Raw genomic sequence first — 27295 nt, 5'->3', positions numbered from 1 at the left:
GATCTGTAATTGCCTCCTCCTCGGTTGTGTGTGACTTTTGCAAAATGTGCTACTTGGTGTGTGTTGTCGTGGTGAAAACATGTCTAATCGAGCAAATACTTCTACACACTTGTAGAATAGAATAATATTGAAAAGTTATTCTCGACAAACTGTTCATTGGTGCTACATGACAGTGCTGAGAAGTGAAATGTTTGTTTTGACTGTAAGGAGCAGCAGCAACAGTAGCACTTTACCATGACTGCACATGTCTTATTTTATTTTGGGCTTTTTATACCTTTATTTCTGACAGGACAGTGGAGGAGAGGCAGGAAACGAGTGGGGAGAGAGTGATGGGAAAGGATTGGCAAATGACCCGGGTCGGAATCGAACCTGGGTCGCCGGAGTAGTAACTAGAGATGCACTGGATCTAAGATCCGGTTCCGAATCCGGCAGGATAATAGGGTTTTTCACAGGATCCGGGTCCGGCAGGATCTGAAGCAGTCGATCCGGTATCCGGCAGTTACCTGAAAATCAGGATCTGGTGCATCTCTAGCTTTTACGTAGCCTAGGCTTTTCAGTCAGTCTTTCATAACCCCAATCGCTGCATGGAGTGATAGCCCTTTGGAAGCAGCCGTTGCAGGCAGTGTGGCAGTAAGCCTAAAAAATAGTTTGAGCCAATGTAATAAAAAGGGCTAAAAGAGTAGGCTATGTGTTTCAACCCTTTCGTAGGATCCGGTATCCGGTTCCGGATCCCACAGGATCTTAAGCAGTGGATTCGGTATCCAGCAGGATCCTAAAAATCAGGATCCGGTGCATCTCTAGTAGTAACCCAGTGCCCTACCGTTGGGCCAATGCACAGGTGTCTTCATGGACCTCAGCATGAGCTGCACATAATCTTAGTCTTCCACTCTTACTCTTCCACCATTAGTGCACATAAAACATTTTTGTAATCAGTAAATGTGTGTCCTAATGGGTCACTCTACAAACACACACATGACGCCATTCATCAGTATATACGTGTGTCTTAATGGGTCTATAAACACACATATGCCACCCCGGGTTTTTTTCTACTAGCACATGTGTGCCTCTTCTGGGTCTCTACTATAGGCATATGCACTTTCAGCGAAACACTTTGCCTTCATTTTGTGTGTGTGTGTGTGTGTGTGTGTGTGTCTCAGTAATTTTGAATGTGTCCATCTGTGTGAACATGAGAATTGTGCCACTGTATGCACATGTGTATCTGTGCGTTTGAAGCTCCCTTAACTCGATTCCAACCGTGTCTACTTCTGCGTGTTTAACTACTTGGAACCACATGCTATGTGAGTGTGTGTGTGTGCCTTTACTTCTACCTTGTCCCATTACTGCCCTCTTCAGCACTCAGCCAGGTCTTTGTCTGTTTTCTGTTTGCACCCTGTCTGCTACATGTTTGCGTATGCCATTACGTGCGTATCCAGGTTTCCTGGTCACCCGCTCCTGCATTAAGGGCTTCCATTTTTTCTTCATGTCAGCAAATACACAGGCGGCCTATTTTGGACTATTAATACAACTAGTTTTGCTACTGTCTTGGATTTCTTCTTGGGAGAAGTCAGCCCCCAGGCACAGTCAGATTGAGGTAGACCAGATCAGAAAGAAGTGCTGCCCAAACCGTTCTACTCGTTGTTGATGAAGACTTTATTCGCTCAGATTGCACAAAGAGATGTACACCTAAAAGTAATACACTCAGTACAGTACACTGATGCGAATGCGCTGCAGGAGACCACCGGAACATAGAGAGCTGCGCTGCCCGGAGAACAGTAGGGTCGTCCCAGAGGACTTTCCCAAACTGAACCCATCTTGGGCCTGGATCAGCCCCTTTATATACTATATGTTTGTCTCCTTTCTCTCGGTTCCGTGGGTACATCTACAGCGCACCCGCTCACAAAGTGCACTTTCTGGTCATAAGTAAACACATTAGAACACGTTAATGGACTTGGGTTAACATTTAACGATGGATGGAAGTTTCCATGTCTGTGACACATACAGTATGTACATTTCCATCATCAGTACATGCATCCCATCTTACACCTAGGCAAGACATCAAGATATACATATGTCAGCACATTAGATTTCATATAAATGTACCATAGTTAAAAACATGTATGTGTGTGGACATGGTATGTGTGTAGCGTGTGTGTGTGTGTGTGTGTGTGTGTGTGTGTGTGTGTGTGTGTGTGTGTGTGTGTGTGTGTGTGTGTGTGTGTGTGTGTGTGTGTGTGTGTGTGTGTGTGTGTGTGTGTGTGTGTGTGTGTGTGTGTGTGTGTGTATACCTATGTTCCCCTTGAGCATCCTCCTAGGTCATGCTACTTCTGTGTTACTACATCACTACATTACTACAGACCGCGTATAGACTTCAGGACCTTGGATAGTGCCATGCACTACCTGGGCATATATTTTCAGTACAGGTTCTGTCTTTTATCTATCCCTATAGGTTTTTCTTTAATGCTTATACAACTGCTTCTGTGTGTGTGTGTGTGTGTGTGTCTGTCTGTGCCTCACCTGGCATGTGTGGTTAGAATACATGTGCTTAAGCGAGGCGCCTACCCTTATTCTTGACCATCTGCTCCTGTATTAGGAGCGTGTCTGGACTGTTTGTCTTTCATGTCAGCAAGGCACAAGCGGCCTTTTTGGGCCTACTTCTCCAACAAAGGCACAGGCGGTGTAAATGGGCCTACTTCTTCCACAACTAGTTTAATTGCTGCTTATTATACACTTTATTAATCTAACATACCATACATAAGTTTATTAACTGGTGCCAGACATCACCCAAAAACTCCCACACTACTGTAGAGGTTTCTCGTTGTTAATTGAGCCCCTCAGGCCCCCTAGGTCGGGTGGCTCAGAGCCCGGTCCCGTCGCAGCGTTTTGGAAGAATTTCAGCCCACACAGTGTTTCAGCAGTCGTTGTTGTTGAGTTTATTGTCTTCAAAGATCTTGCTAACAGCCACCAGCGTACCAAGAGTGAAGAATTGGCCAACCCGAGAACAGCTTGCTTCAGATGCGTGAGGTATCGTTCGCAAAGTGATCTGAAGTCCAGTTGGCAAAGCGCCAGAATATATACCCTATGGAACCCCCGACACTATGACGTCTTGGTGTAATTTACAATGGAGGATTTTCGTCCTATCTTTAGCATTAAAAATATGCAACCATATGTGGTATTGCTCCGGCTCGAGTTAGGCCTTTACCCCTGGTACGTGGCATACAATGTCATGGTGTCATTTGAACACTTGCACATACCTGCACACACCAACAACATACAATCCATTCCACAGGAATTACGTGGACCGGCACCATATATGGACCGGCACCCGTGTTGCCTTTTGTGTAGCGTACCCTTGGACTAATTTATATTAGTGGAATTCCGTGCGGGTGACACACAACATAGTCTGAACACATGTATGAGTATGTGCAAGTGTGTGCATATGCCTTGTGTATATGCGTGTGCATGTGGTCTTGTGATCCTCTTTCCCTGTATCACTGATTCTAATAGTGAATTAACTATTACAGGTGTATTCTATTAGTCCTTGATGTTTGTGGACCCACAGGGGTCAAGAAACACTAATACTCCTGATTCTTTAGGTGATGGCGCTATCTACGGCAGATATAGCTATCTGTACTCTCTCCCCGCCTCGGCTCTTAGGCCCTGACGACAGGACAGACAGTTGTTTGACAAACGGGTCCTATTCTAAACATAAACGTATACCCTGGAATGCTGGTATGAGCACCCAGTCCGGAAGGTATCCCAAAGTTCACGGCTACATGAGCGGCCCAGGGCCTGCTCAAAACCACAAATGGAAGTTTCCTTTAGGCCCCTAGGAGCCGCATACTCATCCAACACATATGCCTGCTTATTTCTTTATTATGTTTTTTGTCTTAGAGCATCACCTAAAATCTACCACATGAACATGAGAATTGTGCCACTGTATGCACATGTGTATCTGTGCGTTTGAAGCTCCCTTAACTCGATTCCAACCGTGTCTACTTCTGCGTGTTTAACTACTTGGAACCACATGCTATGTGAGTGTGTGTGTGTGCCTTTACTTCTACCTTGTCCCATTACTGCCCTCTTCAGCACTCAGCCAGGTCTTTGTCTGTTTTCTGTTTGCACCCTGTCTGCTACATGTTTGCGTGCGTATGCCATTACGTGCGTCTCCAGGTTTCCTGGTCACCCTCTTCTGCATTAAGGGCTTCCATTTTTTCTTCATGTCAGCAAATACACAGGTGGCCTATTTTGGAGTATTAATACAACTAGTTTTGCTACAATGGGTGTCATTTTACTATTCTAAGTCAAGGGTTATTGACTTGCCATTCATACCCCCAGAAACTTTCACTGAAGTCAAATAATTTCTCCATATCCTTTTCAGGTATGCCTATAAAATCTTTAATCTTAGCTCTTCATAGGGTGCCAAAAACTAATTAGTTTAGCTTGTTTATGGGAGTACTAAAACTGAGGATGAAAAGGCAGTCTGGTTTATATACATTTACTTTAAATCTATTGTAAATTAATATATATATGTACCATGATTAGTTACCAGCCTTTTTATATTTCCCTTTGTCTGCCTGTCTAGACTACTAACCAAAATTATTTCTGCTTTGGCTTCTCCGATTGGTCTTGACAGACCGGAAGCTAACGGGTATTTTTTGGTCACCGCCCCTTTCATCATAAGAAAAGAAAGGAACAACATCCGTGCTTGGAGCTGCTGCTAGTGACGACGAAAAGTCCTCAGAGCATGGGATCTTGGATGTGATGAAAGTTTAAGTTTGTCATGTCCCATAGGTGATATGAATTGTTTATGCCAAGTGTGTGTTTACATGGCGAGCTTATGATTTTCCCCAGATTGTCGTTTCACATGACATGACTGTCTACTTGAGTAAACAGAGTTAAGTTCTATGCTAGCTAGTCTGAAGTAGTAGCTAACATTTAAAGCTTTTCTATGGGGAGAAAAAAGAAACGTGCTGGTGAAGCTCTCGGGGGCGGTTGCCCTCCTCGCGGTGGTGGACGCGGTCATCGTGGCGGTGGTCCCCCGCGTGGCGGCTATGGTTTCCCTGGTCCTCGCTTCCCGCCACACCAGGAGGAAGGCTGGCTGGAGCATGACCGTTGGACGGGGCCACCGGGCGATGGACACGAGCAGAACTTTTCACACGGACCCCCGGGCGACTATGGGATGCAGCGAGAGTTCTACCCCGATTCTAGACCAATATACCACGAGCCACAGTTCTACGAGGATGACTTTCCGCCCTTGGACAATCGTGGCTCTCGTCGGAGCAGGCCGTTTCGCCCGGCCAGAGCAAGGGGCAGCCGAGCTGCTCCACGGGGTCGTCCTGTTGCGTCCATGGGCCGCTCAAGTAGGGCGGAGGAGGACGGTAGCATGCCAGCGGAGCAAATGGTTGTCAGTGTCGATTCGGATGAGCGTACCGTTACCACTGCCACCCCCACCCTTACTGTCACCATCGGTGCATCTGTCGAAGAGGACGGTGGTAAACAGCTCAAGGTGGTTGAGAAAGATGCGTCTCCGTCTGTCGATGTGGTGACTAGCTGTCAGGTAAGTAACGGGTCCTAAATCTTCTGTCTGTCTGGGTAAACTCAAAAAACAAGACCAGTAACAACTTCTCTCGTCTTTTGAATATCATGCTGGATGAGAGCCTTAATAGGCATGTGACAGAAAATCAAACCAACTTCATAAAGTACACTGCAATAGTTATTAGGTGTTTTGCTCCCTCAAAAATGTATTCCCTTTTGTAAACGTGTGCGCCCTAGTCCACAGGTGATGGGTGGTGCTGTTATCCCAAAAAAAAAACAACTCTAACATGTTTTACTCCTTATGTGTCGTTTCATTTAATGTTGGTCAAAATCTCAGAAGGTTTTAAAGTTTGTCACAATGGTGACCGCTAGGGAAATAGTCCGTTTTCAGACAGTAAATGGCAGGTTTTCCATAGTGTTGTAATGAATACATAATTTCTGTCCAAAATGATATGCATAACAAATACAAACGCGGAAAAACAGACCACTTCTAAATGATCAGTTTGTCTGAGTAAAATAAACAATTTGTTACTCCATTTTATCAACTACTTGCAATATATATTGCATTAAAATATTGTCATTTAGAGCATTTATTTGTAGGAAGTTCCAATGGTCAAAATAACACAAAATATATAATGCTGTCAGACTGCAAAACATGCAAAGAAAACAAGATGATCTTCACTTTAAAACAACATAATAGTGTTTTCACTTAGGATATTTCAGAAATCACTATATGGTAGAATAACCTTGGATTTTTATCACAGCTTTCATGCACCTTGGCATGCTCTCCACCAGTATTTCACATTTGTTTTAATGACTTAATTACACTCCCAGTGCAAACAAAGATTCAAGTTATTGAGCTTTGTTCGATGGCTTGTGACCACCCCTCTTCCTATTTATTTGGGACTCACTCCCTGTTCTAAAAGCATTACGGCCAATTTCAACATGCAGTTTAATTTGCTCACACTAACCCTGACTTGTCCATATTCAACAACGGTGCCTCGTTTGATTTTGTTCAGCCCTTTCTGAGATGCAATGGTTTGTTTACATTTTTCAAAAATTAAATCTTGAAATACTCAATCATCATCCCAAAAGTTATTCTACATCTACAGACACCTTTAAACACAACCTTTAAACAGCAAATCCTTATGTCTGTGATGTGTTGAGTTGATAAAGTAAACAAACAATGCCCCATTACAGTGGACAGAAATCTTGGAAATCGCTGAGCAAACAGTGTGTTGCCAGGTGACAAGTCAAGGGTAGGACGAACCGTAAACGGCATGTTAAAAATTATCTGGAATTCTGCTTTGATCTCTTACTCATTCTTTTTCGGAGGTGAATACCTCCCCCCGAAAAAAAAACACAATTTATATAAGGGAAGCGTACCCATTAAGCCCACCAAAATCTAAAGTTCTTTCATTTTCAATCATATTCACATACTATTCTTGAGAAATGATTGAGAATAGAGGTAAATCTTACTATTAACCAATGTTTATCAATGAGTTGATGAATATTTCAAAGTACAATATGGAGAATTTTTAGGGGAAAAGTCAAAGTCTGATTAAGCCCACTTGTGTTCCAAATAAGCTCATATCGTTATTTTTCTATCAAAATACCTGTTGAGGTGTGTGAGGTGAGTTTAAACAGTGTACCTTACAGTGCATAAATGGTTTCAGTCAAAAATATTTTTTCAAAATGTAAGATTTGCTCATAAAACACTGCATATCATCTAACTAAATATTACAGCATCCACTAAACATTTTATGATGCATTTCTTTTAAATAGCAATGCCAATAGAATGCTAAGTATTCATACCTAACCAGATTAATTCTTACGGTAGCAGATAAACATGGTGTGTCAAGAGAATAGCCGGGTTTGCTCGCTCATAAAACACGTCTTTCCATTTCAAGGGAAAAGCTATAATTTAGCAAAATACTGCATGTGTATATATGGGTGGTTGACGTTTAAGGGCGTAACGCAAAAAAAAAAAAAGTTTTTCAAATTCCTGAAAAAAATGATGGATAAAAATTGGAAAAAATAGAAAAAAATAAAGCACTTAGTGGTCTGTGGAATTTCACCTTATTTTTGCCATTTTTGGGAAAATGTGTCCTGCATCAACACATAGCATAGGCATGTCACACCGCAGGAAAATGGAGTCACACCACAGGGAATTCACTGCATTATGGCCATTTTAATCCTTTTGTATACATGACTGACATCTGAGCTCATGCGAACTTGATAATAATATTGTGTTTAATCTTAATATGTGTTTTCATTAATAAAAAAACTTTTTTTTCCTCCTATAAGAGCAGTCACACCACAGGACACCATAAAATGAACCTACGCATTGCGTGACAGAAAGATTGCAATATGAAGACATATTAAGAGGTTAAGAGTCACCTTAAACTTCCACAGCACTCTCCAATAACTGAGGTACTGACTGGTTAGGAGCCAGTCTTTAAGACCCTTGTAGTTGGCCTTGCAGCTGCCCATTCACAAACATTGACATACATGTCACCCCACAGGACGCAATTTGTGTTACGAAATTGAACTTGTAGTTAATATTACTTTCTTGAGTTTTTTCCACATTCACATATCTTAATCTAAAGTTAAGATTTATGCAATCATGCCAAATGCTTCATACATTATTCAAAATGTTGTTGGTTAATTTATACATATATTATTATATATTGTTTCATTAATGTTACAGTCACACCGCAGGAAATTTGACATATAAACCTTTACATAAATCTTAACAAAAATGTTTCTTCTCATTTAAAGTGGTAGTTCGCTATTTTAGACATTAAGCCCTGTTTGTGTGACTTATGGGGTGAAGTAGAGATGTTCTCATCACAATTTTGACATTTGGTGTTGAACGGAGCATTTGGGTATCCAAGACTGCAGCCCCCCCACCTTTACATTGACTCCAATAGAGCACTCAAGCAATAGATTATAAAATGGCATTAAACTTTTGTTTGAGAAGATATGGAACTCACCGTGTGGTCAGTGGTAAACAGCGATAAATTGACTCGAAAATTGCAGCGAAATATGCCTTCTAACTGTTGTTAAGCATTTGGCGGACCTATTTTTCCCCAGACGCCGTTGAATAGCAGTAGACATCCAGCCAGTAGGTAGCGATAGTGTGTTGTTTATGTAGACATCAAGGAGCGAGGTAGAACGGCTATCTTTGGGCGGGACTGGCTACAAAAACTACAGCTTGCATACAAACCATAGATAGTAACGTAAACAAACGCACCCCCATTTCCGGTCGCGCGGAGTAATACTAGTCAAACCAATACAATCAATGAAGACGGACAATAATGAATATATCTTCTCTGGAAGCGTATTTCGCGGTGATTTTCGAGCCAACGTATCGCTGCCCACCTCTGACCACTCGGTTAGTTTCATGTCTCTGCAAACAAAAGTTTAATGCCATTTTATGATCGATTGCTTGAGTGCTTCATTGGAGTCAATGTAAAGGTGGGGGGGCTGCAGTCTTGAATACCCAAATGCTCCGTTCAGCACCAAATGTCAAAATTGTGATGAGAACATCTCTACTTCACCCCAGAAGTCACACAAACAAGGCTGAATGTCTAAAATAGCGAACTACCACTTTAAGACTAATATGAAACATAATGTACCACATCTTCTTTCATTGACATTTGTTTTTTAAAGGAAAATAACAGTTTTGTAGGTTTTTAACCAATGTTACGAAAAAACAAGGCGTCACGTCTCCCACCCATATACAGTGTGTATATATATGGGTGGTTGACGTTTAAGGGCGTAACGCAAAAAAAAAAAAGTTTTTCAAATTCCTGAAAAAAATGATGGAGAAAAATAGGAAAAAATTTGAAAAAAATAAAGCACTTAGTGGTCTGTGGAATTTCACCTTATTTTTGCCATTTTTGGGAAAATGTATCCTGCATCAACACATAGCATAGGCATGTCACACCGCAGGAAAATGGAGTCACACCACAGGGAATTCACTGCATTATGGCCATTTTAATCCTTTTGTATACATGACTGACATCTGAGCTCATGCTAACTTGATAATGATATTGTGTTTAATCTTAATATGCGTTTTCATTAATAAAAAACATTTTTTCCTCCTATAAGAGCAGTCACACCACAGGACACCATAAAATGAACCTAAGCATTGCGTGACAGAAAGATTGCAATATGAACACATATTAAGAGGTTAAGAGTCACCTTAAACTTCCACAGCACTCTCCAATAACTGAGGTACTGACTGGTTAGGAGCCAGTCTTTAAGACCCTTGTAGTTGGCCTTGCAGCTGCCCATTCACAAACATTGACATACATGTCACCCCACAGGACGCAATTTGTGTTACGAAATTGAACTTGTAGTTAATATTACTTTCTTGAGTTTTTTCCACATTCACATATCTTAATCTAAAGTTAAGATTTATGCAATCATGCCAAATGCTTCATACATTATTCAAAATGTTGTTGGTTAATTTATACATATATTATTATATATTGTTTCATTAATGTTACAGTCACACCGCAGGAAATTTGACATATAAACCTTTACATAAATCTTAACAAAAATGTTTCTTCTCATTTAAGACTAATATGAAACATAATGTACCACATCTTCTTTCATTGACATTTGTTTTTTAAAGGAAAATAACAGTTTTGTAGGTTTTTAACCAATGTTACGAAAAAACAAGGCGTCACGTCTCCCACCCATATACAGTGTGTATATATATGGGTGGTTGACGTTTAAGGGCGTAACGCAAAAAAAAAAAAAGTTTTTCAAATTCCTTAAAAAAATGATGGATAAAAATTGAAAAAAATAAAGCACTTAGTGGTCTGGGGAATTTCACCTTATTTTTTGCCATTTTTGGGAAAATGTGTCCTGCATCAACACATAGCATAGGCATGTCACACCGCAGGAAAATGGAGTCACACCACAGGGAATTCACTGCATTATGGCCATTTTAATCCTTTTGTATACATGACTGACATCTGAGCTCATGCTAACTTGATAATGATATTGTGTTTAATCTTAATATGCGTTTTCATTAATAAAAAACATTTTTTCCTCCTATAAGAGCAGTCACACCACAGGACACCATAAAATGAACCTAAGCATTGCGTGACAGAAAGATTGCAATATGAGCACATATTAAGAGGTTAAGAGTCACCTTAAACTTCCAAAGCACTCTCCAATAACTGAGGTATTTAAGACCCTTGTAGTTGGCCTTGCAGCTGCCCATTCACAAACATTGTCATACATGTCACCCCACAGGACGCAATTTGTGTTACGAAATTGAACTTGTAGTTAATATTACTGTCTTGAGTTTTTTCCACATTCACATATCTTAATCTAAAGTTAAGATTTATGCAATCATGCCAAATGCTTCATACATTATTCAAAATGTTGTTGGTTAATTTATATATATATTATATATAAAGGTTTCATTAATGTTACAGTCACACCGCAGGATATTTGACATATAAACCTTTACATAAATCTTAACAAAAATGTTTCTTCTCATTTAAGACTAATATGAAACATAATGTACCACATCTTCTTTCATTGACATTTGTTTTTTAAAGGAAAATAACAGTTTTTTAAGTTTTTAACCAATGTTACGAAAAAACAAGGCGTCACGTCTCCCACCCATATAGAGAGAGAGAAATTAGAGTTACCCCCCATTTCATATAATATTAATGTATTTCCAAAACATTTGACTGAAACTTGCTGAAATTTTATGATTTCGGACATGTCCCAAAACAGCAAAGCTTTGAGGCGTCTTCTTGTCGGCTGTCCTGAAACTGTATTCACTTGGACGGTGTAGGAATATAGATGTAGGAATGTAGAAACAAGTAACATGCTTGGCGTAGCAGCTAAATACTAAAAGGGGTCTAAAGGGAAATGGATACTGTAGCATGACAACCACACCGTACAAAGAAGTCAACTCAAGCATAAAGACAGGGCTAGCCAAGCCATCTGTAAGTAAGGAAAACCACAAAGACACCCCAGACATCCTGATGCTAAATCAACTGTGATATATTATCAAACTGCCACTGGGTCAAAGGGTGTTAGACGACATGCAGATTTAGGCAGCCAGAGGAGAGGCTAGCCAATCAGAATTTAGGGATGCATCCTATTAGACCATCATACAGAGCACCGGGGGTCCATGGAGCTTTCTCTAACCTTATGACTGTGATTTATAGTTGTAATGTTGTAACATGTGGTATCTCAGTGAAGTGTAAACCATTTGACCAAACCTCTGTCTCCGCATCTTTCACCTGCGAACACCTAATCTTGCAACGGGGATAACTCAACGATAAAAATGCAAACATTTTGTCAGTAACCAAACCATTTGATTGGATAGGGTGATGAACAATAAAATCCACATTTTCCCTTTTTTTAAATTGACCTCAAGGTTGAAAGTGCTTAAAGCTTAAAGGGTACATGGGTTAATGGGTATGCTTACCTTAGCAACATGACTCATGACCAACTCAAAGAAATTGTACCGTAGATACAGGTATTTGAAAGGTGACATTGGCGAGGCTTGCATAATTGGCCAAAACGGGCTGCTTACACCTGTCTGAAGACCGGCCCCTGCTCTGCTCTCTTGCCCCTGCATGAAGGTGGGAGACCCTGTAGGTGCTGCTGCTGCTGCTCAGTCCTCATCGTCTGCTCCTTTGGACCCCCCCTGCGCACCCACGCCTCTCCCCGTCGCAGAGGCCGCCTCCTCAAACACGCAGGCCAAGGGACCGGACTCACTGCTAGCCAAGACCACAGCTGCCAAGAAGTACACTTCTTTTACTTGGCTCCTTGAAGATTCGTCCTGTGTTTGCAGTGTGACTGTTGTGTGACCTCTGCTCCAAACACAGAAATGTTGTCATGAGAGAGGCTCTCCTCAAATGCCTGAGCGTGTGAATGTGCGTGCGATATGTTTGGATGCATGATTTCTGTTTCTAGGTGTGTATGATGTTCTCTACGCTTACCTGTTTGTTTGTTTGTTTGTGTGCAGGCTTCCGCCAGGGCGTTTTGAAGGAGTCATTGCCTTCGTTGGGGTGAGTAAGAGATGTGTTTGAGGCACATTAGCAATTAATGTATAAGAATTACATGAGCGCATGTTGTGGAAGACTTTAAAGGTGCACTGTGTAAAATCTTTGCTTGTTTGTTTCCAGAATTCTTACTGCCCATTCACAAATTCTACCTTTTTCATGAATACTCACCACCACCATCAATTTCTGAATAGTCATTATGACTGGGAAATTACATTTTTCATACATAAAAGGGGGATCTTCTCCATAGTTTTGAATTTCCAGAAATGGGCATTTTTAGCTGCAAAAATTACTGTCCTTTGGTCATACTAGTAAATATTGGTTGATTATTAATGAAAAGATCAAATTCGGAAATAGGCAGCACAGTTTCAATGATCCGCAGTGTACCTTTAAGTCGCCTCCCTCATGCACCCCAAAGGGTGAAGTTGTCAATTAAGTTGAGTTGTACTAGATCAGAATGAAATCGGTTCAATTCATAGTTGATAAAGACTGTTCGCCCTGGTTGCGGAAGTAGTTAATGAAGACTACACTACATTAAGTACAGTAATACCCGCCATAGTTTCCTCAATGTATGAGAAACACTGCAGCACACTGCTTTTTTGCACTGCTTTTTTGAAGTGAACAATGTTGTTTGCTTCAAGAAATTAAGTAAGAAAAAAGAACACCATGCCGTTTTTGGCTGCAATGTAGCTTGTTGCAATAAGGTTGCAACAAGCTAGTTCCGGCTACTAGCATGCATGCTGCCTTCAAAGTTATCTTTATCGTGTTGTAGTCATTCAAACTCTGTTTTGAAGGGATAGTTTGACAACAAACAAACACACCACCATTATAATTGCATGAAAATCATTGATAATGCGCCATTTTAAGGTAAACCAGGTGTACGGAATACTGTTACTTATTTGTTCAGGACGACGGAAGCTAGCCGCTCATGGCTAACCGGCACTTGACACAAATAATCCACCCATACATTATCATCAGACACGGTTTCAGAGCAATGTAATCACCATATGGTTGGCCAATAACACTTCCCCTTTTTTAGAGGCCTACTTCACACTACTCAACACAAGGCAGCCATGGCAACTAGATAAACTCTAGTGTTACATTTCTTGTTTTTTTTTGTCCTGGGAGGGGGGGGTGGTTTAGCCTCACAGCTTGTAGATAATCCTACTGGATACATTGAATCTGTCCAGTAATCAAAGCTTTATCTGTGCAGCAAGTTTGGTTAGAGCAGACGGCTGGCACTGCAGTCAAAATCAGTGTTGATGCTTGTAATCGGACAAGGTTGACCACATTATTGCTCAGGAGAGCTATTCACACACAGAGACACCCCAATGGCTGGAATGCTGTAGATAGCCCACCACTAGGAGAAATTAAGTAATTCCTTGCAGTCCCTATAGTTCGATGAGCGAGCAGAAGCCATGCCCTAAAGCAAACGCAAAGTAGTATCACAGGCTACAGTTATTGTTTAGTTTAGTATTATACCACAGACGGTCCATTATGAATTCAAAGAATCTTTGATTATACCACGGCAGGATGGAATGTCCCATTGAGATGTGTAACGGACATGAACCGACCATTACATCAAAATAACAAAAATTGAAAGTCTTTGGATGATTGAAGAGGCAGGAGAGATGAGGGGTCTCGATCCAATAGCATTTATTTACTCCCAATCTGTAACAACAGACAGGGCGGACACAATGAGGCACACTGCAAGGGGTCGAAGCAAACGGCATTCCCCTTGCCAATCTTCCAGAAGTGAGACAACACTACAGCAGCTAGACAAGCTACTGTTTACAGTGTAATAATAGAGAAACCAAAGCACTTAGATCGTATAGTTTACACAGTAAAAACCAAAAGAAAACACTATGTACATCACCAAAAATACTACAGGGATCTCTTTCATACATTAGCACATACCTGTAACAACAGACAGGGTGGACACAATGATGCACACTGCAAGGGGTCGAAGCAAACGACATTCCTGTGACACAATGGGCTCGTTAGCACCTGTTAACTTCATAACGATCGCGGACATTAACAGCGGTAATTTACATATTTTGAGCGAAAATAACAGCTAAAATATCCACACAAACGTAACAGAATATCTTCCCATCAAAGATCAGTAAAATAACAGAGAAATTAAAGCACAGAAACACCATAAAATAATTTGTGACACGGAGGAAAAAATAACACAGCTTACCCCTTGCCAATCTTCCAGAAGTGAGCATACCTGCAAACTCGTCACCTTTTGGTGACAGTCACCTTTTTCCCGGCCAATTAGGTCATTCACGTGAATAGAAATAGAACCCCCGTTGTACACTGTCACCTTTTTTTCTTTGACGAGTTTGCAGGGTTCCGGGGTGCCACACAAATTGCCGCCCCATCAGAAACAACAGGCAACGATAACCCCATCCCAAGTACTATCTACATTATAGCCCATATATTTTGTGAAGTTCACTAAGAAAAAAAACAAGGTTTATTCTTAACATTACTACAGATGCGTTAAATAAAAGTTAGATAAAAGTGTTTTTTTTTTTATAAAAAAAAAAACTCTCTACACAAGTTCACAAATAACCTTCAAGGCTAATGCAACAGTGCAGCCTTGGGATTCAACGTCCTCAACGAACATTGCATGGCCCAACATGTCATGTATGTCTTCATGCAGGAGGCAAAGGGGATCATCGAAAGAGATGACCTGAAGAGTTTTCCCTTCAACTTCCCGTCCTTCTATGACCACCACAAGTTCCTCATCCCTGGCGTCAAGGTGCACTTCACCGTCTTCAAGCAGGTCAGTGGAATTGTTCTATGTTTTTCACGTTTTATATTTGTGATTTTAAGCACTGATGGTACTGCATTGTTTTGTGGGTAGTGTCAAGTAGAGTAGACATACTTGCTTCATGTAATTCCTAAGTGTGTGTGTGTATGTGTTGTAGTATATAATGTGTATCATGTGTGTATAACTTGTATGATATCTAGGGTGGGTTCCAAAAAAAGGAGGTTGCCACAGATGTGAAGGTGGCCCCTGGAGGAACAGGGCAGGTGGACCCCGACTTCCTGCCTGGAGTCATCATCAAAGCACATACTTCCTCAAAGGTGAACACACACACACACACACACACACACACACACACACACACACACACACACACACACACACACACACACACACACACACACGGCCAGGCAAGGCAAGGCAAGGCAATTTTATTTGTATAGCGCATTTTATACACAAATGCAATTCAATCATTGTAATGGTGGCAGGTGTATGTTGTATGCAACATCAGCAGACAATAAACAAACAGCGATGCCTTTTGGGATAATATTTGGAGTTGGCCTATGTTAAGAACATTTTGAATGTAAACAAAATCTGCCCCCATTAGAATAGCTCAGATCTCAGAAAGGGCTGAAATGCAGCATCACCGGGTACTGACAAGTCAAGGGTAGCGTAAGCAACACAACAGCAGATTGAAATTGGGAGAAGTTATCCTTTAAAATATTAAAATCAAATTTTAATTATTTGGATGACTAAGAGAAAGCACCTGAGAATATCTTAGTTTTAAATCCAGACTCAAGACCATTTTTTAAGTTCTCTGGAACTTGATTCCAAAGACTATCAGCTTAGCAGCTCTCCACACTCTTGATATTTTATATTGCCAACAAGTTGATCATACAGCTCAAGCAAATCCAGTAGGTAGCTGGGTCCCATCCCATTTAATGATTTAAACACAAGAAGTAATGTCAGTAGCTCACTGGGAGCCAATTCAGTGATCTGAAACCTGGGGTAATGTGGTTAATCATTTTTGTTCTCTGCTGCGTTTTTGATTAGTTGAAGCCGTTTGATGGTCTTTTTTGGGAGGCCTGAAATGAAGGCATGTTCTAGATCCCCCATACTCAAATAGCGGCCCGCGGGGCATCTATTTGTGGCCCTCGAATAATTTTGAAAAAGAAAAAAAAAAAAAAAAAAATTGTGCGCCAGTGAGGGGCCCACTCACACCCTCAAAAACATACTCTTACTATGCTTTTGTATTTCTCTATGAAAATCTACATCATCCGTTTATTAGTTATTGAATGCAAAATTGTCTAATGTTGTTCATAAGATCATGTAAATGTGGCCTGTGTGGTTTTGTCTTAGGGGTTCTTTGGGATGATCACTTCTGACCTGTCGGGGGAGTTGGACCCACTGCCGTTCGGCAACGGGGATTTCACTGGCACGCTGTTCAAGCACGACCGCGTGGAGTTTCAGCTGGTCACGGACCTGCTCTCTAGGGAGAAGAAGGCCACCAACGTCAGGGCCGTGGTGCCACTCTCCTTCCAGTTCACCAAGGAGAAAAGGCAGAAGGTGAGCTGTGGGGGGGAGATGATAATAAAAAAAGATTTTTATAATTATATATTTTGTATTTATTATTCATCTTCCGTTAAGTTATTATTTAATTACATTTGCTTTAAGTGTGAGTCAAATATATTAACAATATTTCAATTCTGGGGAAAAAACATTTAAACGTCCTCAGCGTTCCAGCTCAGCTGCTTGGTAACAGAGATGGTCGCTATCTCCCCCGCTGACCCCTCCCCCTCGTGCTTGTCGTCTCTCCTCATCACCATAAACTGCAATCCACCGTCAGAGAATTTTATATGAGAGAGAGATAAATCAGGCGGCTTCTTTTCCGGTATCCACTTTATGTCGGTGAACGCCCCTTTAGGAGACCTTCGATTAGGAGACCTTCTGAGTCTTGAGGTTGAGAATAAGTCCCCTTAGCGCTGTAGATGGCGGTAGCGCACGTCTTGTGCAAACACCACGAAAAGAGAAGAAGAAAGAGGGACAACGCCCCCTTAGGAGACCGAATTTTGAGCACACTCCTTTGCATTGGATGGGCGGGTTTTAACATATCTTTCTCTCTTAGACGATGTTTGCCCCAGTGTTTGCTACTTTACCAGCCAGTTCACTGAGTGGTTTCTTTGGGAAAATTTCCATAAATTTGTGGAATTTCATTGTTATTTATCTGTGTAACTATTTTAAGACGACCTGTGTGCAACGTTTCTGCATAACTTGAGTTCTTCTCGCACACCAGAAAACATTTGTCAAATGGAAAAGAGAGGAGAACCCATGCGTGTCCTCTCGAGAGGCTTTGCAATGGATTTTAGCCCTGACTTTGCAAATTTTTAGCACTTGCCTACGGAATGTTTCTTTAGCTTATAGCGAGTCTTTTTTCTCCTCAGTTCATCAATGGAAACAACTAGAACTAGCGGTGAAGCCACGAAGACGTGGGCGGACATGGAATTGCTTGCTCACCTTATTGACAGTGGGCCAATCAGAAGTGTACACTTTTGTGTGGCTACTTCACAAGACCTCTCCATCGCGGATAGAGATTAAACATTTTGAGTTGAATTTCCGTTAAACATGAAATGTTAAACCAAAGAGGTTGGATTAATAAAGAGGATTCAAAACCCGCCCACCCAATGCAAAAGAGTGTGCTCAATTCGGGTCTCCTAAAGGGACGTTGTCCCCTCCTTCTTCTTCTTCTTTTGAGGTATTTGCACAAGAAGTGTGCTACCGCCATCTACAGCGCTAAGGGGACTCAACCTCAGGACTCTGAAGGTGTCCTAACCGAAGATCTCCTAAAGGGGCGTTCACCCGACATAAAGTGGATGGGTGCGTAAAACCAGGTTATTCAATTGTGTGACGCTAAGCCACACTTAATATTTAACCCTTCGTGTTCCTGAACCAGGGAATGGTCATGGACATCCATTACAATGTGCTGACGATCATGTCCGAGAGTTACAACAGTATCAAGGGCGACTCCCACGAGAACCTGAGTGGGGATGAGTTAAAGGTCATGGACGAGGTGGAGTTCACCTCTGTGGAGGTAAGAGAGTTCAAGACTAAGGGGGCTTACATAGTCAACACATCCTGACGCATAAGCATGCTGCACCGCTACACATCCCTACGCTTCTCCACCATTGTGCATCAGTCTTGTACAAAATACAGAATTGAATTGAGAATGAGCCCAACATTCCAATTCATTTATTGAATTTCAGTATGAATTTGAATTTAAATTCCAAACAGGAAGTGGAATTTCAGTATGTTTGTGACTGGACTGCATCATATCCTCATTATGATTGCATAGTTTAAATCAACAATATATGCTTTTAAAAATGTACCTTTGCGGGAGAGTGACACTAAGGTGATTTAATTGTAATGCGCATGTTAAATAGTGCCTTGGCCACAACGTAGCAAAAAAATCTCAGTTGCTAATTACTTGTGACCCACGACATGGTGTTGTCCAGTGCACCTTGTTTCTGTTAAATTAAACGTATTGCAAGTATTTTGTGCATCTTCAATCTTGTTCCTCGGACTTCCAGGGGGGAGCTGTTCGGCTGCTGAAGCTTCCCCAGGGCTCTGTGACCTTCAGCCCTCGTGACCACCCCAAGGTCGCACAGGACGCCAGCAAGGTCAAGGAGGTTGCCCCTAAGGAGAAGGTAAGAGAGAATTGCTATACTATGCTATGTACTCTATGTGGCTATGCGAGTGCCAAGAGATTGATTCTTAAATGGTTATTATTACATATTACACCATATACACCATACTTCCATTGCAGGAAAATTAGGCTCTGAATTTTAGTAATAGCTAGCAAAATATATAATAATGCTAATAAAATGGGGAGGGGGGGATTGTACATAGTTTTCATTTTATTGTTTGTATTTGCTTTCCTTCTATTCTTCAGCCAGTGGAAACGGGGTCGAAGCCTTCAACCGCTCAGCCAGCGCAAAAGCCTACGGCCACGCCAGCGCAAAAGGCTGCGGCCGCGCCAGCGCAAAAGGCTGCAACTGCCCCAGCGCAAAAGGCTGCAACTGCCCCAGCGCAAAAGGCTGCAACTGCCCCAGCGCAAAAGGCTGCAACTGCCCCAGCGCAAAAGGCTGCAACTGCCCCAGCGCAGAAGGCTGCAACTGCCCCAGCGCAGAAGGCTGCAACTGCCCCAGCGCAAAAGGCTGCAACTGCCCCAGCGCAGAAGGCTGCGGCCGCCCCAGCGCAGAAGGCTGCGGCCGCCCCAGCGCAGAAGGCTGCAACTGCCCCAGCGCAAAAGGCTGCAACTGCCCCAGCGCAAAAGGCTGCAACTGCCCCAGCGCAAAAGGCTGCGGCCACGCCAGCGCAAAAGGCTGCAGCTGCAGCTGCCCCAGCGCAAAACGCTGCGGCCACGCCAGCGCAGAAGCCTACAGCCTCCCCAGCGCAAAAGAATTCAGCTACCGCAGCCCAGAAGCCTACGGCCGCCCAACCAGCGCAAAAGGCTGCAGCTGCTCCAGCGCAGAAGGCTTCAGCCACCCCAGCAACTGCTCAAATGCAGAAGGCCGCAGTCGCCTCAGCCCAGAAGCCTCCGGCCACCCCAGTGCAAAAAACTGCAGCTGCAACAGCGCAGAAGACTTTAGCCACCCCAACTCAAAAGGCTGCTGGCACCCCAGCGCAGAAGCCTACAGCTACCCAAACGCAGAAGCCTCTGGCCGTCCCTGCCCCAAAGACTGCAGCCTCCCCAGCACAAAAACCATCAGCCACACCAGTGCAGGAGGCTGCAGCTGCCCCAACGCAAAAAACTCTGGCCACCAAACCAGCGCAAAAGGCTGCCTGTGCCATTGCTCAGAAAGCTGCAGCTGCCCAACCAGCTCAGAAGGCTGCTGTCCCCCCAGCCCAGAAGACTCCGGCCACACCAAGTCAAAAGGCTCCAGCTGCCACCGCAGTGCCGAAGCCTACGGCCACGTCAGCACAAAAGTCTGCGCCCACCCAGCCACCTGAAAAGGCTGGTGGCGCCACAGTGCAAAAAGTTGCACCAGCGCAAAAGAGTGGCAACAGCAGTGGAATGCTGGAGGGAGTTGTGCTGACTCTCCCTGCTCGTGGATTCAAGGCAAGTGAGGTCAAAACAGCCATATCACTTAAGCAATATGACACGAGTGGGAGTGAGGTTGTTCTGGGACACCCTCACGGGTGTGATTCGCCGCAGGCACGAAGCCGCAGGCTGAGTGCCGTAGGTAATTACACCCGTGAGGGTGTCCCAGAACAACCTCACGACCACAAGTGTTATATTGCTTTTATACAATAGTTCCTTTGCTAACACAATTAGTTAATTGAAAGAAATGTTAAATTATTTTAATTACTTTATTTGATTGTTTATTTGCTTGTTCCTTCGCTCCGGAAAAATAGTTCCAGTTATTGTCTTTGGTTGCTGCGCAACGCGCACCACGTTGGTTACAGTTACTTTGTATCTTTGGTCGCGGAGTGATTATTAGATGTGGAGAGTCATTCATAGAGTGTTGGAGGATACCCTCACTCCTAGTGACGTGTAGAACGCCAATTGTCCAATCACAATTTGTGAAATAATTGGACCGGATCTAACTATTGTATAATGCTAGACGACTACTGCTACACACACACACGCACACACACACACCTGTTCAAATATAAGGCCATGTGAGCGCTAGGTGATGAGAGAAATCAGCCTTAACCTGTCACATAGCGTTGTAGAACGCGCATGTTTAAAATTGTTAAATAACACTGTCTCGTGCGCTGCTGTGTGTCTTGCAGGGCAGCCTGTGTGCGGTGGTGGAGGGCGAAGAGAAGCAGCTGGGCTTCAGCTCGGGGGAAGTGTTGACCAAGGCCACCATGCTGATCGGGGACAAGGTGCAGTTCAAGCTGGTCACCAACCCCCAGACCAAAACCCAGAGTGCCACCGCGCTGAAGATCCTGCCAGACACCTTCCTGGACGCAGACACGCAGGAGCAACGCAAAACGGTCAGTCTGGAGACACACACACACATACACACACACACGTTTTATTCTCACCAGCCACTGTACCTTCTGCTTTTCATGAATCATTCAGCCTTTCTACTAGCCACAGTTTTGCTGTCATTTTTTTATCTTTGTAATGAACCGATAAACCTCAAACTTCATTACAAACAATAGGTGCTCCATTACTGCGATGTGTCGTACCAAAGACTGCCTGTCAAAGTGGTTAGTCAGACTGAAATTGTTAGTAGCCACAGTCTAGTTTTACCAGCATTCGGCTGGTTGAAAGGTGCCTCTGTCAAGCCCTGCATCCATAACTGCAGGTTAACTGCATAACTTGACCAAGCCACCTAACCTCATGTTACACCAGGGAATGTAACCAACAGCCTGTGATATGACTAAGTCGCTTGGACAAAAGGCCTCAGCTAATCGCAATGTAAGGTTATGATGCACATGCGTCATGAGTTGTGTCTGATGTGCTTTCAGGGTGTGGTGGTGGCCATCAGCGGTACAGGTGAGTTTGGACACATCAAGCCCCAGCTGGACGCCCACAATGCAAGGCTCTACTTCCTGTTTAGCGAAGTGATGGAGGAGAAACGACTTCGCCTGCAGGACAAGGTGGAATTCAGCGTAGTGCCTGTAAGTGTGTTAATGTGTCAGCCATTCATAACTAGGCTGGTGCATGACTTGAAGTCTAACAGTATACATTTGTGGGTCCAAGGAGTTCAGGTGTAGGCAATTGGATTTCTTTTTTTAGATGAAGACAAGAAACATCTTCTAAAGCTCTAATGCCGTGTACAGACCAGGAGCGAACGAAGCGACGGAAGTCACTATTTCTCTATGGAGGGCACGCGACCTGCGCTACCAAAGCGAATTCGCCAGGAGCGAAGCTTCTTGCACGACCAGAGCGAATTTTGACGATTAAACTAAATCTAATCGCAGGCGAATTCGCTCTGACGCTGTTCGGCGAAAACCAATCGGAACGTTCATATCTCCGAATGTCCCAGGGTTTCAAGCCAGAGCCGTTATGTGATTAGCTGAATCAAACATGTCAATGCTGCGTCTCGAGCGAATACAGCGAATTCAAGGCGAAACTTCTTCTGCTACCCACGCTACCAGGTCTGGATTCGGCATAAGAGTTTGTAACTTGCTCTCAACTAAACTCACGTAACTAAGATGCCCTCAAATAATCTCACGTAACTAAGTTGACCTGGACAAAGGATAGTCTTCACTTCAGAAATGTACGAGGCTCATGGACATACCCATGTTTCCCCTCCATGGTCAGACTAAAACGGAGGATCATGCCATCAGGATCCGGCGCTGTGTCGAGGAGAGCGTGTTTACACCGGCGCCCAAGTTGGACAGCATCACTGCCAAGCCAGCAGAGAAGGTATTGCAGCTTTGTGTGTTTGTGTGTGGGATTGTTCCAATGGTACATGTAAGCCGTAAACAATACAGCACCATTTCTGGAAATAAGCTTATTTTACACCTACCCTTAGATTAATAATTTAATTTTAATTTCTTCTGTTCTTTCAGCCATTCTCTTGGTCTGCTGATGTCACTTCTAGTTCCAAGCTTGTTGCTATTATCATTAAATGTTATTATTCCAGCTAGCTGATAGCTGATACTATGTGATTCAATTATATATGCTAGTTAGGAGGTAGAATTTGCGTTGCTATTAGTTAATAGTGCTAAAAACCCACGTTACACCCCAACACTAGCATCTTAGCTGTCCCAGGGCGTGCTGCGTTCGCATTGCTCGCCTGCACTGTCTGCAGAGCCTTTCTCCAAACTGGCTCTCCTCCAAAGTTCACACGGTCAGGATGGAAACCCTGACAAATGCACATTACAGTGAAGGTCCAAAGTACTGTATATCCACAAAAGTCAGTATCCAAAGACACGCAGCCAGTCTCTAAACACTTTTTCTGAGCATGCTAGCTCCAATGCCAGCCACAAAGACCCAGCATGCGAGGCCAGCGCCTCATCCAGTGTCTACCTGGTCCTCAGATAGGGTGGTCATCGGTCTGTTTTTACAACCTGTTTGCGACAGGACGTGCCTGCGACTTGGATTGATGGACAGTGACCAGTGACCACTGCATAGCGCGTGGATTTGCTGTGCCTACATGGCTGCGTAACGAATAGCACATCAAATAATGTACAATATGGCACACATATCGTTTGGAGTTAATTGTTCTCCGAGCGTTTGGCCTGACAACCAAATCAGCTTTTGCAGAGATGAACAGTTGTTCCCTGTTCAGTTGAAGTTCACGAAGGGTGGAGATATTAATAACGGCGAACAGTGGTACAGTGATGAAGGCAGGGCCAAGGAGGGAAAGGTATCCAGTTCACTACATTTAGGTTAATCAAATTTGTGTTGCGACGGTCACCACAAACTAATCAGAATGCACACAGCACGGATTTGCAGTGCCCACATGGCTGAAGCCATAAGCGTAGCCAGCCACCAAAACATAATGTAATATAATAATGGCATATAATGTCACGCATACGTCGCAGCTATCGCAGAGTTAATTGTTCTCAACCAAATCAGCTTTCTCTCGTCTATCCAGCGGAAGTTTGTTCGAAGGGTGGGAGAATGAATTGAACAGCACCAAGGAGGGGAAGGTAGGCTATAGTTCACTATTTAAAGTTAATCAATATTGTGTTGCGAGTGTGTGTGACAGTGATCCTAAAGCGTTCTCAAAGGGCAATGTTGACCACCATAGTCATATCATTAACTATAGGCCTATATTATGTGGATATTACAGTAATAGCTGTGCCATTTAGTATTGTGGCAAAACAATTATGTGATGAAAGGCATGCTGCCAACACACAATGGATGAACAATGTCACCAAGGCTGGGATCTAATAATTTCCAGTAGGCCTATATTCCATATTACAGCAGGTCCTATATGGCATGACCAAACATTTGCCAATCCCACAATGACAGGTGAACTATACTAAAGCTAACCAGGTGACATACATCCTAGCTAATAAGAGACACATAATTTGGTTAACATTGAAGGTTCACTTCTCTGAACACAATGGTAGGCTATGTATGCCTAACCTATATAGGCCTGTATGGATCACACCACACCATGTCACAAATATTAGAACCAGCTTCCCTGGTGGAGGTCTGCATTCTCTGAGTTTCTAGTTTCTAGTTCTTCCTGCACTGGCCGCAACACACAGTGCAAGTAAGTTTAACTAAAACTGTTGTTGGCAACTGAGTTAGTCTGAGGTAAGATGGCAGCAATGCGTCCTGATTTCCGGCTACTTTTTAGAATGCCGACTTGATTGTTTTCTCCACGGAGACGGGGAATCAGCGAGTTAAAGCCAAGGGTACGGCGAGAGGACGGTAGGTTGGATTGCTAAGAGGCGTGATTGTCCGGCCGAAGTTGTCTGGTGTCTCTACAAGTGGCTCTCTTTGTGTGCCTATGACCTTTATAGGCTCTAGGGCTGGGTACCGAAATTTGGTTCCTTCATGGCGCCTACTGAAATGTTAAGGTTCTTCTGGGTATTGAACTGGTATAGATGTGAGTGGACAGAAACATATATCATGTCCAAAAAGTTACAGTTACAGTTTTACAATTAAGATTCTTGTTGATATAGCTCAGGGGCATTGCATTGTAATTGAAATGCACCTGAGTGATTTCCTTGCCGTTTCACATGAAGGGAGATAGTGGGAGAGAACGGATTCACTGTCTTAGGGGATCAAGAAATATTTAACGTCACCTCTATTCACTGACCCTTGTTCAAGCGAACAGTTCTAAAGTAGCAGCTGGAAGTATGAAGACAATATCTATTCAGACTGCCTGGCACATTATCGGAGTTTCACCGGAGACTGACCATCCCGCTCCATGCTGAACACCTTTCTCAGTCTTCTTCAGGATGGTGGGGCTTTGGGCCGAACAAACATGCAGCTGATTCATATTCCATGCATTTTGTGTGCGTGCGTGCGTGCGTGCGTGCGTGCGTGCGTACGTGCGTGTGTGTGTGTGTGTGTGTGTTATGTTTCCTGTAGAAGAAAATAACCATCAATCTTGCTGTAAATGCACCACAGGAGACAATCAAACCAACATCCATTGGGTAAGTTGTGGAGCTTCAAAGAGGATGTCTTAAAGTATTCCATGTTTATTCTACCATGCATGTCCTTAAACTCTCTGCTAAATGTGTGTGGAGGATACCATTTTTATGAAGCATGATGAAATGATCATCGTCGAGTAGAAGGTAGACTTTCTCTTTATTATATTATTGCATTATATGTTTAAATGTGCTTTTGAAATTTAGCTAGCAGAGCCTATAGAAAGGAAAAGTAATGCCACAACTTTGTATGTCCTTAAACTGTCTGGTAAATGTGTGTGGAGGATACCGTTTTTATGATAAAGACGTAGTGCCACTCAGTGAAGTCACCTGTGCTGGAAGGAAAACATGGCGCTGTAGATTTTTTGTTTTTTGCTTCCTGAACTACTACTTCTAACTCTTGTCAGTTGGCAATGTAAAGTGATGGTCCCTGTTGTGCATTCAGTAGCAGTAATGCAGAAGAGAGCAGCGTCTGTACTGCAGAAGACGACGACGTGGTGGTGGTAGTGATGGAAGAGAAAGGAAAGGACGTGATCGACTTGACTCTATCTGAGGGCGAAGAAGACGTGATCGACCTGACTGCCCACGACAGGTCTGATTCTGATTTTCACTGAGGGATAGTTACTGGGCATTCTCCACTACTCGAGTTGCCCGTCTACCACACACACAGATGTTTACAGATGGTTAATTGTGCTGAATATTACAGGCACATAGACTATAATCAACTGATGTATTAACTCAATTTGTAATCTATCCTCAATTGAATTTTGTCCAGGACACCCTTCTGGAAGAGATTTTGAATCTCAACGGGTCTATTTTTCTGGTAAAATTAAAAAATAAAGGTTAGCAGAAACATGGACAGTTATACATTGTATGGTATAGGATGTCTCTTTGACCCAACATTGTTTCGGGTGAATAGAACATAAATTAAGCACCCCTTTTTGCAAATATGTGTTGCAATCTGATTTGAAAACATGAAGGAGATGAAAATATGCAATTATTGGGATTTTTCTTTTGCTTTAAAGGGACACTGTGCAGGAAATGGTCAAAAAAGGTACTGCAACTATGCTGCTCATTGAAACTGGGGTGCCAATTGCCAAATTTGATCTTTACATGAAAGTTTTCTAAGTAATAAACAAATATTTTCTAGTATGGTCCAAGTAGAGTCCTTTTTGCAGCTAAAAATGGCTATTTTTGGAAATTCAAAATGGCGGACCATGGAGAAGATCCCCCTTTTCATGTATGAAAAGTGCAATTTTCCCAGTCATAACGAATACTTAGAATTTGATGGTGGTGGTAAGTATTCTTGAAAAAGGTAACATTAGTGAATGGGCAGTATAAATTCTGGAAATAAACAACGAAAAATCACACACAGTGTCCCTTTAAGCACTAATATCTGATGACGTGGGGGCTAAACAAATCAATTTCAAGGCAAACCTTTTTTGGGCCGGGGCGACTGCCACATTTGACAAAATCCATCAACTGCTAACCACACTGCAAAAATTAAAACATTTCATGAGCCTTTTCCTTCCCACAGTGGAGGAACCTCCAAAAGTTCTCTGAGGTGTTTTAAATGTCTCTGGAACCTTTACATGACGAGTAACACTGGGTTTTTTCGTTGATGGCTCAGGAACCCATTGATAGCCCTTTTAGACCTCTGAAGGTTCTCTAAAGAACTTTTGTATTATTCCCATAGCTTTTAGGTTCGTCAGAGAACTTCTAGGCCTCCTCTGAACTTTTTAAAGGAAAAAGCGTGAAGCATTTAAATGACTGGGGCTTAATTGACCCCAAGATCACAGATGTTTAAAAATGTGAAGTTAACAAGAGGGTTAAGTGTTGATATACATACTTAGTTTGTAATACT

General features: G+C 42.8%; 1 protein-coding gene across 3 annotated transcripts in view; it reads left to right on the top strand.

The window, feature by feature from the left end:
- The first annotated feature begins 4680 nt into the window (after positions 1 to 4680).
- Positions 4681 to 27295, top strand: part of LOC134441210 (uncharacterized) — a 39832-nt gene continuing 17217 nt past the window's right edge. For 2 of the 3 annotated variants that reach the window (XM_063191403.1, XM_063191405.1), the window contains exons 1-14: positions 4681 to 5557; positions 12162 to 12325; positions 12548 to 12590; positions 15250 to 15372; positions 15561 to 15677; positions 16717 to 16923; positions 18308 to 18445; positions 18942 to 19058; positions 19304 to 20473; positions 21151 to 21357; positions 21838 to 21990; positions 22637 to 22741; positions 25373 to 25437; positions 25877 to 26023. In XM_063191403.1, coding sequence (XP_063047473.1) covers positions 4949 to 5557; positions 12162 to 12325; positions 12548 to 12590; positions 15250 to 15372; positions 15561 to 15677; positions 16717 to 16923; positions 18308 to 18445; positions 18942 to 19058; positions 19304 to 20473; positions 21151 to 21357; positions 21838 to 21990; positions 22637 to 22741; positions 25373 to 25437; positions 25877 to 26023 — 3365 coding nt within the window. In that variant the 5' untranslated portion in view covers positions 4681 to 4948. The remainder of the gene's footprint in view (positions 5558 to 12161; positions 12326 to 12547; positions 12591 to 15249; positions 15373 to 15560; positions 15678 to 16716; positions 16924 to 18307; positions 18446 to 18941; positions 19059 to 19303; positions 20474 to 21150; positions 21358 to 21837; positions 21991 to 22636; positions 22742 to 25372; positions 25438 to 25876; positions 26024 to 27295) is intronic. The other variant, XM_063191404.1, reaches the window with a different exon arrangement.

Source organism: Engraulis encrasicolus, chromosome 24 (genome assembly GCF_034702125.1).
Source record: "Engraulis encrasicolus isolate BLACKSEA-1 chromosome 24, IST_EnEncr_1.0, whole genome shotgun sequence".
NCBI classification, from domain to species: Eukaryota; Metazoa; Chordata; class Actinopteri; order Clupeiformes; family Engraulidae; genus Engraulis; species Engraulis encrasicolus.
This window is presented reverse-complemented; position numbering and strand designations above follow the sequence as displayed.